Below are 13,079 nucleotides of genomic sequence, written 5' to 3'. Positions count from 1 at the left end.
AAACGAGAAGACAGAGAAACACACAGCAGATGAAGGAGCAGGGTAAAAACCCACAAGACAAAACAAATGAACAGGAAATAGGCAGTCTACCTGAAAAAGAATTCAGAATAATGATAATAAAGATGATCTAAAATCTTGGAAATAGAATGGAGAAAATAAAAGAAATGTTTAACAGGGACCTAGAAGAACTACAGAGCAAACAATGATGAACAAAACAATAAATGAAATTTAAAATTCTCTAGAAGGAATCAATAGCCGAATAACTGAGGCAGAAGAACAGATAAGCGACCTGGAAGATAAAACGGTGGAAATAACTACCACAGAGCAGAATAAAGAAAAAAGAATGAAAAGAATTGAGGACAGTCTCAGAGACCTCTGGGACAACATTAAACGCACCAACATTCAAATTATAGGGGTCCCAGAAGAAGAAGAGAAAAAGAAAGGGACTGAGAAAATATTTGAAGAGATTATAGTTGAAAACTTCCCTAATATGGGAAAGGAAGCAGTCAATCAAGTCCAGGAAGCACAGAGAGTCCCATACAGGATAAATCCAAGGAGAAACATGCCAAGACACATATTAATCAAATTATCAAAAATTAAATACAAAGCAAAAATATTAAAAGCAGCAAGGGAAAAACAAATAACATACAAGGGAATCCCCTTAATATTAACAGCTGATCTTTCAGCAGAAACTCTGTAGGCCAGAAGGGAGTGGCAGACATATTTAAAGTGATGAAAGGGAAGAAACTACAACCAAGATTACTCTACCCAGCAATGATCTCATTCAGATTTGATGGAGAAATTAAAACCTTTACAGACAAGCATAAGCTAAGAGAATTCAGCACCACCAAGCCAGCTTTACAAGAAATGCTAAAGGAACTTCTTAAGGTACGAAACACAAGAGAAGGAAAAGACCTACAATAACAAACTCAAAACAATTAAGAAAATGGTAATAGGAACATACATATCAATAACTACCTTAAATGTAAATGGATTAAACGGTCCAACCAAAAGACATAGACTGGCTGAATGGATACAAAAACAAGACCTGCATATATGCTGTCTACAAGAGACCCACTTCAGACCTAGGGACACATACAGACTGAAACTGAGGGGATGGAAAAAGATATTCCATGCAAATGGAAATCAAAAGAAAGCTGGAGTAGCAATTCTCATATTAGACAAAACAGACTTTAAAATAAAGACTATTGCAAGTGACAAAGAAGGAGACTACATAATGATCAAGGGATCAACCCAGGAAGAAGGTATAACAATTGTAAATATTTATGCACCCAACATAGGAGCACCTCAATACATAAGGCAAATGCTAACACCCATAAAAGGGGAAATCAACAGTAACACAATCATAGTAGCGGACTTTAACACCCCACTTTCACCAATGGACAGATCATCCAAACTGAAAATCAATAAGGAAACACAAGCTTTAAATGATACATTAAACAACATGCACTTAATTGATATTTATAGGACATTCAATCCAAAAACAACAGAATACACTTTCTTCTCAAGTGCTGATGGACCATTCTCCAGGACAGATCATATCTTGGGTCACAAATCAAGCCTTGGTAAATTTAAGAAAATTGAAATCTTATCAACCACAACGCTATGAGACTAGATATCAATTACAGGAAAAAGTCTGTAAAAAATACAAACACATGGAGGCTAAACAATACACTAGTAAATAACCAAGAGATCACTGAAGAAATCAAAGAGGAAATCAAAAAATACCTAGAAACAAATGACAATGAAAACACGATGACCCAAAACCGATGGGATACAGCAAAAGCACTACTAAGAGGGAAGTTTAGAGCAATACAATCCTACCTCAACAAGCAAGGAACATCTCAAATAAACAACATAACCTTACACCTAAAGCAGTTAGAGAAAGAAGAACAAAAAACTCCAAAGTTAGCAGAAGGAAAGGAATCATAAAGATCAGATCAGAAATAAATGAAAAAGAAATGAAGGAAACAATAGCAAAGATCAATAAAACTAAAAGATGATTCTTTGAGATGATAAGCAAAACTGATAAACCATTAGCCAGACTCATCAAGAAGAAAAGGGAGAAGACTCAAATCAATAGAATTAGAAATGAAAAAGGAGAAGTAGCAACTGACACTGCAGAAATACAAAGGATCATGAGAGATTACGACAAGCAACTCTATGCCAATAAAATGGACAACCTGTAAGAAATGGACAAATTCTTAGAAAAGCACAACCTTCCAACAGTGAACCAGGAAGAAATAGAAAATATAAATAGACCAATCACAAGCACTGAAATTGAGACTGTGATTAAAAATCTTCCAGCAAACAAAAGCCTAGGACCAGATGGCTTAACAGGCAGATTCTGTCAAACATTTAGAGAAGAGCCAACACCTATCCTTCTCAAACTCTTCCAAAATATCCCAGAAGGAGGATCACTGCCAAACTCATTCTACAAGGCCACCATCACCCTGATACCAACACCAGACAAAGATGTCACAAAGAAAGAAAACTACAGGCCAGTATCACTGATGAACATAGATCCCAAAATCCTCAACAAAATACTAGCAAACAGAATCCAACAGCACATTAAAAGGATCATACACCATGATCAAGTGAGGTCTATCCCAGGAATGCAAGGATTCTTCAGTATATGCAAATCAATCAATGTGATAAACTATATTAACAAACTGAGGAATAAAAACCATATGATCATCTCAATAGGTGCAGAAAAAGCTTTTGACAAAATTCAACACCGATTTATGATAAAAACCCTCTAAAAAGTAGGCATAGAGGGAACTTACTTCAACATAATAAAAGCCATATATGACAAACCCACAGCCAACATCGTCCTCAGTGGTGAAAAACTGAAACCATTTCCACTACGATCAAGAGCAAGACAAGGTTGCCCACTCTCACCACTATTATTCAACATAATTTTGGAAGTTTTAGCCACAGCAATCAGAGAAGAAAAAGAAATAAAAGGAATCCAAATCAGAAAAGAAGAAGTAAAGCTGTCACTGTTTGCAGATGACATGATACTATACATAGAGAATCCTAAAGATGCTACCGGAAAACTACTAGAGCTAATCAACGAATCTGGTAAAGTAGCAGGATACAAAATTATTGCACAGAAATCTCCTTTTTTTTTTTTGTGGTATGCAGGCCTCTCACTGATGTGGCCTCTACCGTTGCAGAGCACAAGCTCTGGACACGCAGGCCTAGCGGCCATGGCTTACGGGCCTATCCGCTCCGCGGCATGTGGGATCTTCCTGGACCTGGGCACGAACCTGTGTCCCCTGCATTGGCAGACGGACTCTCAACCACTGCGCCACCAGGGAAGCCCTGCACAGAAATCTCTTGTATTCCTATATACTAATGATGAAGAATCTGAAAGAGAAATTAAGGAAACACTCCCATTTACCATTGCAACAAAAAGAATAAAATACCTAGGAATAAACCTACCTAAGGAGACAAAAGACCTGTATACAGAAAACAATAAGACACTGATGAAAGTAATTAAAGATGATACAAGCAGATGGGGAGATATACCATATTCTTGGATTGGAAGACTCAATATTGTGAAAATGACTATACTACCCACAGCAATCTGCTGGTTCAGTGAAATCCCTATCAAACTACCACTGGCATTTTTCGCAGAACTTGAACAAAAAATTTCACAATTTGTATGGAAACACAAAAGACCCCAAATAGCCAAAGCAATCTTGAGAAAGAAAAATGGAGCTGGAGGAATCAGACTCCAAGACCTCGGACTATACTACAGAGCTACAGTAATCAAGACAGTATGGTACTGGCACAAAAACAGAAATATAGATCAATGGAACAGGATAGAAAGCCCAGAGATAAACCCATGCACATATAGTCACCTTATCTTTGATAAAGGAGGCAAGAATATACAATGGAGAAAAGATACCCTCTTCAGTAAGTGGTGCTGGGAAAACTGGACAGCTACATGTAAAAAAATGAAGCTAGAATGCCCCCTAACCCCATACACAAAAATAAACTCAAAATGGATTAAAAACCTAAATGTAAGGCCAGACACTATAAAACTCTTAGAGGAAAACACAGGCAGAGCCCTCTATGATATAAATCACAGCAAGATCCTTTTTGACCCACCTCCTAGAGAAATGGAAATAAAAACAAAAATAAACAAATGGGACCTAATGAAACTTAAAAGCTTTTGCACAGCAAAGGAAACTGTAAACAAGATGAAACGACAACTCTCAGAATGGGAGAAAATATTTGCAAATGAAGCAACTGACAAAGGATTAATCTCCAAAATTTACAAGCAGCTCATGCAGCTCATTATCAGATAAACATGCAACCCAATCCAAAAGTGGGCAGAAGACCTAAACAGACATTTCTCCAAAGAAGATACACAAATTGCCAACAAACACATGAAAGGATGCTCAACATCACTAATCATTATAGAAATGCAAATCAAAACTACAACGAGATATCACCTCACACCAGTTAGAATGGCCATCATCAAAAAATCTACAAACAGGGGCTTCCCTGGTGGCGCAGTGGTGAAGAATTCAACTGCTAGAATCCACCTGCCAACGCAGGGGACATGGGTTCGAGCCCTCCTCTGGGAAGATCCCACATGCTGCAACTAAGGCCGTGTGCCAGAACTACTGAGCCTGCGCGCCTAGAGCCCATACTCTGCAACAAGAGAAGCCTGCACACCACAACAAAGAGTAGCCCACCTAGTCGCAACTAGAGAACACCCACGCACAGCAACAAAGACCCAATGCAGCCAAAAAATAAATAAAATCTACAAACAATAAATGCTGGAGAGGGTGTGGAGAAAAGGGAACCCTCCTGCACTGTTGGTGGGAATGTAAATTGACACAGCCACAGTATGGAGGTTCCTTAAAAACTAAAAATAGAACTATACCATACGACCCAGCAATCCCACTACTGGGCATATACCCTGAGAAAACCATCATTCAAAAAGAGTCATGTACCACAATGTTCATTGCAGCTCTATTTACAATAGCCAGGACATGGAAGCAACCTAAGTGTCCATCGACAGATGAATGGATAAAGAAGATGTGACACATATATACAATGGAATATTACTCAGCCATAAAAAGAAACGAAATTAAGTTATTTGTAGTGAAGTAGATGGACCTAGATTCTGTCATACAGAGTGAAGTAAGTCAGAAAGAGAAAAACAAATACCATATGCTAACACATATAAATGGAATCTTAAAAAAAAAATGGTTCTGAAGAAGCTGTGGGCAGGACAGGAATAAAGACGCAGACATAGAGAATGAACTTGAGGACACGGGGAGGAGGAAGGGTAAGCTGGGATGAAGTGAGAGAGTGGCATGGACATATATACACTACCAAATGTAAAATAGATAGCTAGTGGGAAGCAGCTGTGAAGCACAGGGAGGTCAGCTTGGTGCTTTGTGACCACCTAGAGGGGTGGGATAGGGAGGGTGGGAGGGAGATGGAAGAGGGAGGAGATATGGAGATATATGTATATGTAAAGCTGATTCACTTTATTATAAAGCAGAAACTAACACACCATCATAAAGCAATTATATTCCAATAAAGATGTTAAAAAAAAAAAAAAAAAAGACTCTGAACTGCCAATGCAGTGGGCCTGAGTTCATTCCCTGGTCAGGCAACTAGATCTCACGTGCATGCCGCAACTAAGAAGCCCGCATTCCACAACTAAGACCTGGTGCAACCAAATAATAAATAAATATTAAAAGAAATTTTTTTCAATAAAAAAATCAAAAAAATAAAACCTGGCCTTCTGCCTGAACACCTACAGTCCCTTTTGTAATAGGAGACACTCACTCTGATATCCAATAAGGGAAATGTTATCCCAATAGAAAAGGAATTCTATTTTCATTTGTAGACATGAATTACGGGAAAAAAAAATTGTACTCAATTATTATGTTTTGACCTCCATCAGAAAGTTTGTGGAAATGTTTTCTCTCTTATTATATAAGTACCTACATAATAATCTTGATTTTGTCTCTTGGCCCGTAAAGCCTCAAAGATTTACTAACTGGCTCATTTTTGAAAGCTTGTCTACCCTGGCCCTAGGGTGAGGAAATAGCATACTTAAAGGGAATTCACTTCCTCTTGCCTCTGGCCAGCAGTGACTGTCTCCTCATTTCAGAAGGAGAGAGAGGCCATCTCTGCCACTTCTCTGCCTTGGGGGTAATGGGTCATCCCTGGGTGACTGAGTCATGCAGGTGACAGGCCACCTGCCTGAGGGGAGCATGAAACTCTAGTGTGCCTTGTGGCTCAGCAACTCTTCCATGCCCTTGAAAACAGACCCTCAAGGATGTATGCTTGGCCATGGGGGCCCCTTTAGTTCACTTGACTTGCTTACAGGCCCTGAGCACTTCCAGCTGTTGGCACATAGCAGGAGACTGTGGCAGAGAGAAGCCAGTATAGTGTGAAACTTTCCCACAGAATGTGGGTAATCCTAGGGGGGTAACCCAAAGATCACTGACATCTTTCCCCCTCAGCTGGCCCTTGTAAGTTAGGACTCTTATCTCTTTAGACACCTAAGTGATGTGCTTTCGATTTTTTTTTTTTTTAATTTTAGGAAGACGTGATTTTCAAAGCTAATTATGAAAACATTTGTCATTGGAATCGGTGGGTGAGTAATTTTGCTACAAACAGCTGATTGAGATACTCAGGATGTCCAAAGGGTGTTTCCATGTGGATGTGGTGGGGGAAGGAGAAGCAGTGAGAAGGATTCCTGAGTCCCAGAAAAGAGAACAGGACACTTGAATTTAAAACGGTGGAGCACTGGCTATGTAAATGCCAACAGGAAATGGGAGAGTTTCCTGTAAACAGAAACAGGGGAGTCGGTACACAAAGTTTACCTGCTTTACTGTTTGTTTTCTAAAGCTGACACCAGAGGCAAGGCCTGATCTAATGCTACGTTGGTTCAGGGTGATTTATCGTTCTCCGTATGGCTGCTTCTCCAGTGTGACATAGGAGAAAATCTATCATTTCTTGCCAGTTATGCCCAGCTTTGGACATGTGGAATAAGGAATCACCTCACCTCTACCCCTTTTCCCCATACTTTTCATCTTGAGGTAGTCCTTATTTCCCTGGCATGATTATTAATCATTCACCCCTCTCCCTCTCAGAAGTGTCCTAAATTTTATGGTCACCCTACCCATGGTACCAAGAAGTGGGCAATCAAATAAGACAACAGCGACTTAAAAGGACATTATTTGTTTATTTGTTTTGCTAGTGTATTATGTTCATCTTTCTTCTGAGTCCTTTCACATTATGTGTAGTCTAGTTAATAAAATACTTAAGACTATTGAAATTAAAGGTTTATAATTTGGGGGAAATCAATGTATTATTGCATTACATAACTACAATTAATCTAATTAATTAGATTAATTACTTCTAATTAATCAATTAGAAGTAACATTGAATGAATTAAATGCCAGAACTCTGCCTTGACTTGCTCGCATCTAATCAGAACCAAGTTCAGTTTTTCTCTGCATTGCTTCTCATCCCTCCTTTCCTTTCCACACTCACTGCCACCATCCTAATTCAAGCCCTCATTCCCTAATTCCAATCTCCTCCTCTTAATTTTCCCTGCATACCTCTGCCAGTTTCATCTTCATACAGAATTTTTAAATTTTCTCTCACCTGATGAACAATATTTGGTGGTTCCCAGTTATTTAAAATGCAGTCTAAATTTCCTGATATATGAGGACCATCCAAAAATAATAAAATGGACTAGCTTCGGGGTGGGCAGATAGGCAGGGTACAGGAAAGATTTGATACAGGAGCTTAGTGGTGTCACCAAAGACTCTGTTTCTCTCTGCCTCTTCTCTGTGTCTTCCTCCTTTTGGATTCATCCTAAAGTTGGCTGCATTTTTTGGTTGCAAGGGACTACTAGCAGCTCCTGGGACCTCATGCTTCTCCTTAGCCTGTCACTAGGGGGAAAAAAGTGCTTTGCTTCCCTTAGGTCAAGGGTCTTTGACAGGACCACCTGGGTCACATAGCCACAGTTACTGTGGCAAAAGCGAGGGGATTGCCTTGATTGGTTTAGGCCATTGGGGCCCTTGCTCTGGAGTTGAGAGCGGGGTCAATCCCAACCAGACCTTGGAAACTGGGGTGGAACCTGGGGAGGCCACTACCAGGTCCACTACAGAATCCAATCCGACTTCTCTTCTGCACGTGTGTGAATAAATTCTCCTCATCTCAATATTCCAGTATAATGCCCTCTGTCTAGAAACCTGTGTCATGCTTTCGTGCCACGTGCATTTGGTTCTATGCATAACTTCCTAAGAAAGCCTCTCTTCACTGTCTCTTCCTCAGCAAGTGCCAGGATTTCATTTTAGTGCTGCTGCTTCTGCAAAGCCCCTGCCAGACTCAGCTGCAGTTCCTGCCTTCCTTCCTCCAAACTCACTGTGCTGTATCTCTCTCATGTACTTACCACTTGCTGCCCTATGAACTAAATATTCAGTTGAGACTGCAAGGAATAGTAAAGGTTCTAGAGGATTCAAGTGGCATCCATGAACCTCCTGAAAACTTAATGCATGTGTGAAGATGTTCATTTTTCTGGGGAAAGATTTTACAACTTTCATCATTCTCACAAAGTTCCTTCCTTAATGTTAAAAAATGTAAACTCCATGGGTGTTAGAGTTGGACTTTGTATCTCATCTCCATTACTTGCTAGTCGTTACCTTGAGCAAGTTTTATGAGAATACAGCTTTTACTTTTCCCCCTCCCTCATCTTTCTGACCTGGACTGCCTTCTAGCTGGTCCATCTCTACCAGGTCTACAAAAATGGGGTGCTTATTTCTCATTGGCTCTAACTAAGTCAGTGAGAAGGGATCTAATTACTGTTGGTTCAATTGCATGATCTTAACTAAAGAGGTGAGTCTAGAAAATGATACATTTTCTAGCCAGGTTGCTCATACTGTAATAAAGTTATCCCTGTTTACTATGTATTTTAAACCAAAATTCAATAATCGAACTATGGGCATTCAACATGGATTACAGACATTTTCGGTAAAGGGGGAAAAAATTTCTCATAACAGTATTTTCTCAATGCATAGGGTAATACCCACCCACTTTTCCATTTTTAAGGAGATTGCCCATATCCTACCCAATTGTGTGATCTAAGGTTAAACAGAAAAAACAAAAAAAGTGTGAATCAAGTTTCTTCTGTTAATACTTTGTAGGTGTAAGATATTTGGCTAATAATTGAATTATATCCAATAAACAATTTTGATGAATAAGTATTAGTTCCTTTCCCCTTTCTAGATTATAAACATACTGCAATTCATCTTACCTCGGAATAAGCACAATTCATGTGCAGTCAGAAGTTTTTTGTGCTGTAGACATTTGGTGGTATGACGAAGTCTTGCTTCCTCCGAGTAGTGGTTTTAAATGCACAAAATAAAATACAGAAATACAGAGGAAACCAGTTATGATAATATAGTTATAAAAATATTTTTAAAAGAAAATTTGTAGCATTATGATACACATGCTTCTTTGTTAACTCACTAAATAACTGTGTCCTGTGGTGAGTCTAAAAGCTGCTGTAAATTTCAAGTAATAGAGTGTCAATGATACTTCAAGATGTCTGCCCCAAGTGCAACATGATATGAAAATACCTGTCTGTGATTTCTGTTGGTGAAAAAGCCACAGGTACTATTAATAATACTGTTGCTTGTGACTTATATTTTAATTAAAGGAAATGCCAAAATTCTGTTAGAATTTATTGAAAATAAAGATATAATATCTTTCAAGTTCACAAAGATCCTGAATCTGTCCATAGACTCTTTGGAAGTACATAAGCCCCAGGTTTTAAAAAAAAAACTCTCTGAGTGACTGAGTGGAGAAGTGCTTCCCCCCCAACAATGCATGGTTCTGGGTACTGGAAAACTGGATACATACACAGAGGTGTTGGTCAGGGTCGCCATTCTCCTTGATGTCACAGTCCAGCCAGAGGGGACAAGTAACTGACAGGATGTGATAAGCTACAATGGACCTCCCAACCAGCGCCAAAGTGGAGAGAGATTGGGGAAAAGGAGGCATTCCAAAGGAGGTGAAAAGTCATGATAGGTGGGCTTGTAATAAGCCACTCCTCCATTTTTCTTCACTGTGCATTGAAACAAAATCACAGTGACCACGTGCAGTTTTATATACTTGCACTAAAGTGTGCTACTCATATTCTCTGTGTGGCATGTGAACCTTGTGAATGTTTCAGCATAGACAAAAAATTATTTTGCTTCCAATGCAATAGCTGTAATTAAGTCTTAGTATTACGCAGTTCACTTGCCCAATATTAGTTACCTTTCTGCTCCATCCTTTCCAGCTTATTTCTTATCATTTGTTGCATCTTGAGCCTATGATTTTTGCCAACAAAGTCCTATCTATGAAAGAAATATTTTTTCTTAGATATTACATATTGTTTTAAATATCCTTTTTCTAAGATCACTTTAAAATGTTTTATGTTCTTTTAATGCATCTTCCTTCTTGGTATTTTCTTACTTTGTTTTCTTTTTTTGTTGTTGTTCAGTGTGACAAATGGTGGGAAGACAACACTGGCTAAGAATTTGCAGAAACGCCTTCCAAACTGCAGTATCATATCTCAGGATAATTTCTTTAAGGTATCTATAAAACTTCTCAGATAATTTATTTAACCAAAAGAAGTCATAGTAGCAAAGTTAATTGAATTACATCCAGAAGCATTTGCTGAGTGATTGTGCTTTTGTAGTGAAGGGAGGCTCAATGCAGTAGTGTTAGTTCTCCACTAGATGGCACACTTATGGGAGCTAATCTAATTTTATTTATCCTCACCATCCAAAGCATTTGTTAAAATAAAGGTTTATCAACTCTTCATTCTATGATTGCATTATTTCTGTACTGCACAGTTTTTATGGGTACTTTATTATTTTTCCAGCCAGAGTCTGAGATAGAGACAGATGAAAATGGATTTCTTCAGTATGATGGTAAGTAGATGAGCTTACAAAACATTATGCAATAATGTTTGTTTCCTTTTTCAAACCCAAATAACTTTGTTATCTCTGAAGAGAGTCTCAAAATAAGTTTAAATTATGTTGCTGTACTTTAAGCATGCTTTTGTAAGGGTTTCTGATTTATGTTCAGCTATTTAAATAAATGAAACCTTTTCCCCACTTTTATAATTAAAACTGAAAACATTGGAAAATAAATTTTTCTTTTGAAGGTGGGATAAGGTGGGTCTCTGTTAGTCTACTCCTCTTGCTTGTAGCGAACTTTAGGGCTCTCTATCTTCTGAGCTTACTTTCTCAGTGACCAAGGTACTGAGTCTTTTCACTGCTCAAAAAGAATAGTGAATATTTTTTAGATGGATTCACTTTACCCTCTTGCCCAGTCTAACACTGCTTTGAAGCCAGCGGAGGAAAGTCCATCAGAAAAACATCTATATAGACCTGCAAAGGAATGCCGTACTAGTAAACTATATTTAATGGTCTTATCAACATTTATAATTAACAAGATGATCATTGAGTGCTTATGCAAACTAGCAATAGAGAGAGCTCTCTTAAAGAGCCATAAAATTTGTTCTTTATTTTTAACTTTGATAACCTTGGAGGAAAAATGTTGTGTAATCAGTTCTTACAGAAACATGATAGTTTTAAAAGAGGCAAAATCCTTGACTGGCTGTATCTATTCTTGTGTCTTGAGCTGCAGCCAGGATAGTTTTTTCTTCTCTCCCCCCTTTTCTAAAGGTTATTAAGGAAGATTATTACAAAGTAAGAGTTAAACAAGGAAAAACGGTTTTCAACAACTGACGAAGAATTACTCCTAATCTAAATAAGTTCTTACAAACTGATAAGAAAAACACTAATATCCCAATTGAAAAATGTCCAATGATGTGAATAATTATTCACAGAAGCAAAAGGTTATATGATTAATAAACGTACAATAAAAAGTCAACCTCAAAAGTAGTCAAGGGGGGCTTCCCTGGTGGCGCAGTGGTTGAGAGTCCGCCTGCCGATGCAGGAGACACGGGTTCGTGCCCCGGTCCGGGAGGATCCCACGTGCCGCGGAGCGGCTGGGCCTGTGAGCCATGGCCGCTGAGCCTGCGCGTCCGGAGCCTGTGCTCCACGGCGGGAGAGGCCACAATGGTGAGAGGCCCGCGGTTATGATTAGGACTTGGCACTTTCACTGCCAGCGCCCGGGTTCGATCCCTGGTTGGGGAACTAAGATCCCGCATACTGCACAGTGTGGCCAAATTTTTTTTTTAATTTGAAAAAGAGAAAAGTAGTCAAAGAATTATAACTTATTTTTTCCTCGCTTACCTAATCAACAGATTTTTAAAAGATTAATAATTAGTAATGGCATAGGCCAAATAAAACAAAAACTTATAGATGGGAATATAAATTGGTACAACCTTTTCTGGAAAGGAGGTTGAGCACATGTCCCAAAGATGGTAAAATATTCATGCCATGTGTTCAGGTGTCCCACTTCCAGGAATCTATCTTAAGGAGAAATCTGAACTTTTAGGTAAATGTACAAATTTAAGGTAAGTCAAGGTAATGTTGAAATCTTTGTGATAACTACCAAAACAATAGTTTTAAAGTATATAGCTATCAATACTTCCCTGGTGGCACAGTGGTTAAGACCCCGCACTCCCAACACAGGGGGCCCGGGTTCGTTCCCTGCTCAGGGAACTAGATCCCACATGCATGCCTCAACTAAGAGTTTGCACGCCACAACTAAGGAGCTCACCTGCCGCAACTAAGGAGCACGCCTGCTGCAAATAAATGAAATAAATATTTTTAAAAATAATAACAATAGTAATAAAGTATATAGCTATCACATTTATAAGTAGGTAGAATCATTAAAATATAACTGATAAATGCAAAAGAGGTAAAAAACAGAACTAAAATATCAAAGGATGGTGGAAAAATAGAAGATGATAGTAAAATGATAGCTTAAATCAAACATATCAGTAGCTATATTAAGTTAAATTAACTAAAATGAAATACTCAAAAGTTGTCAGACTGGATTTTTTTTAAAAAGCCAACTATAAGCTCCTTGTAAGAGATATA

At 38.5% G+C, this 13,079-nt stretch overlaps 1 protein-coding gene across 2 annotated transcripts in view; it reads left to right on the top strand.

The window, feature by feature from the left end:
• The window catches only part of NMRK1 (nicotinamide riboside kinase 1), a 32,179-nt gene that overhangs the window by 6,343 nt on the left and 12,757 nt on the right, over nucleotides 1–13,079 (top strand). For both annotated transcript variants that reach the window (XR_003790870.1, XM_029203711.1), the window contains exons 2-4: nucleotides 6,605–6,658; nucleotides 10,562–10,652; nucleotides 10,946–10,994. Coding sequence is in view for 1 of the 2 variants with exons in the window: in XM_029203711.1 (XP_029059544.1) it covers nucleotides 6,630–6,658; nucleotides 10,562–10,652; nucleotides 10,946–10,994 (169 nt within the window). In the remaining variant the exon portion in view is untranslated. The remainder of the gene's footprint in view (nucleotides 1–6,604; nucleotides 6,659–10,561; nucleotides 10,653–10,945; nucleotides 10,995–13,079) is intronic.

The sequence above is a fragment of the Monodon monoceros genome, unplaced genomic scaffold (genome assembly GCF_005190385.1).
Source record: "Monodon monoceros isolate NGI ecotype Baffin Bay Population unplaced genomic scaffold, NGI_Narwhal_1 Super_Scaffold_5, whole genome shotgun sequence".
In the NCBI taxonomy this organism is placed as follows: Eukaryota; Metazoa; Chordata; class Mammalia; order Artiodactyla; family Monodontidae; genus Monodon; species Monodon monoceros.
Note: the sequence above shows the minus strand (reverse complement) of the source record. Positions and strands in the feature narration are given on the sequence as shown.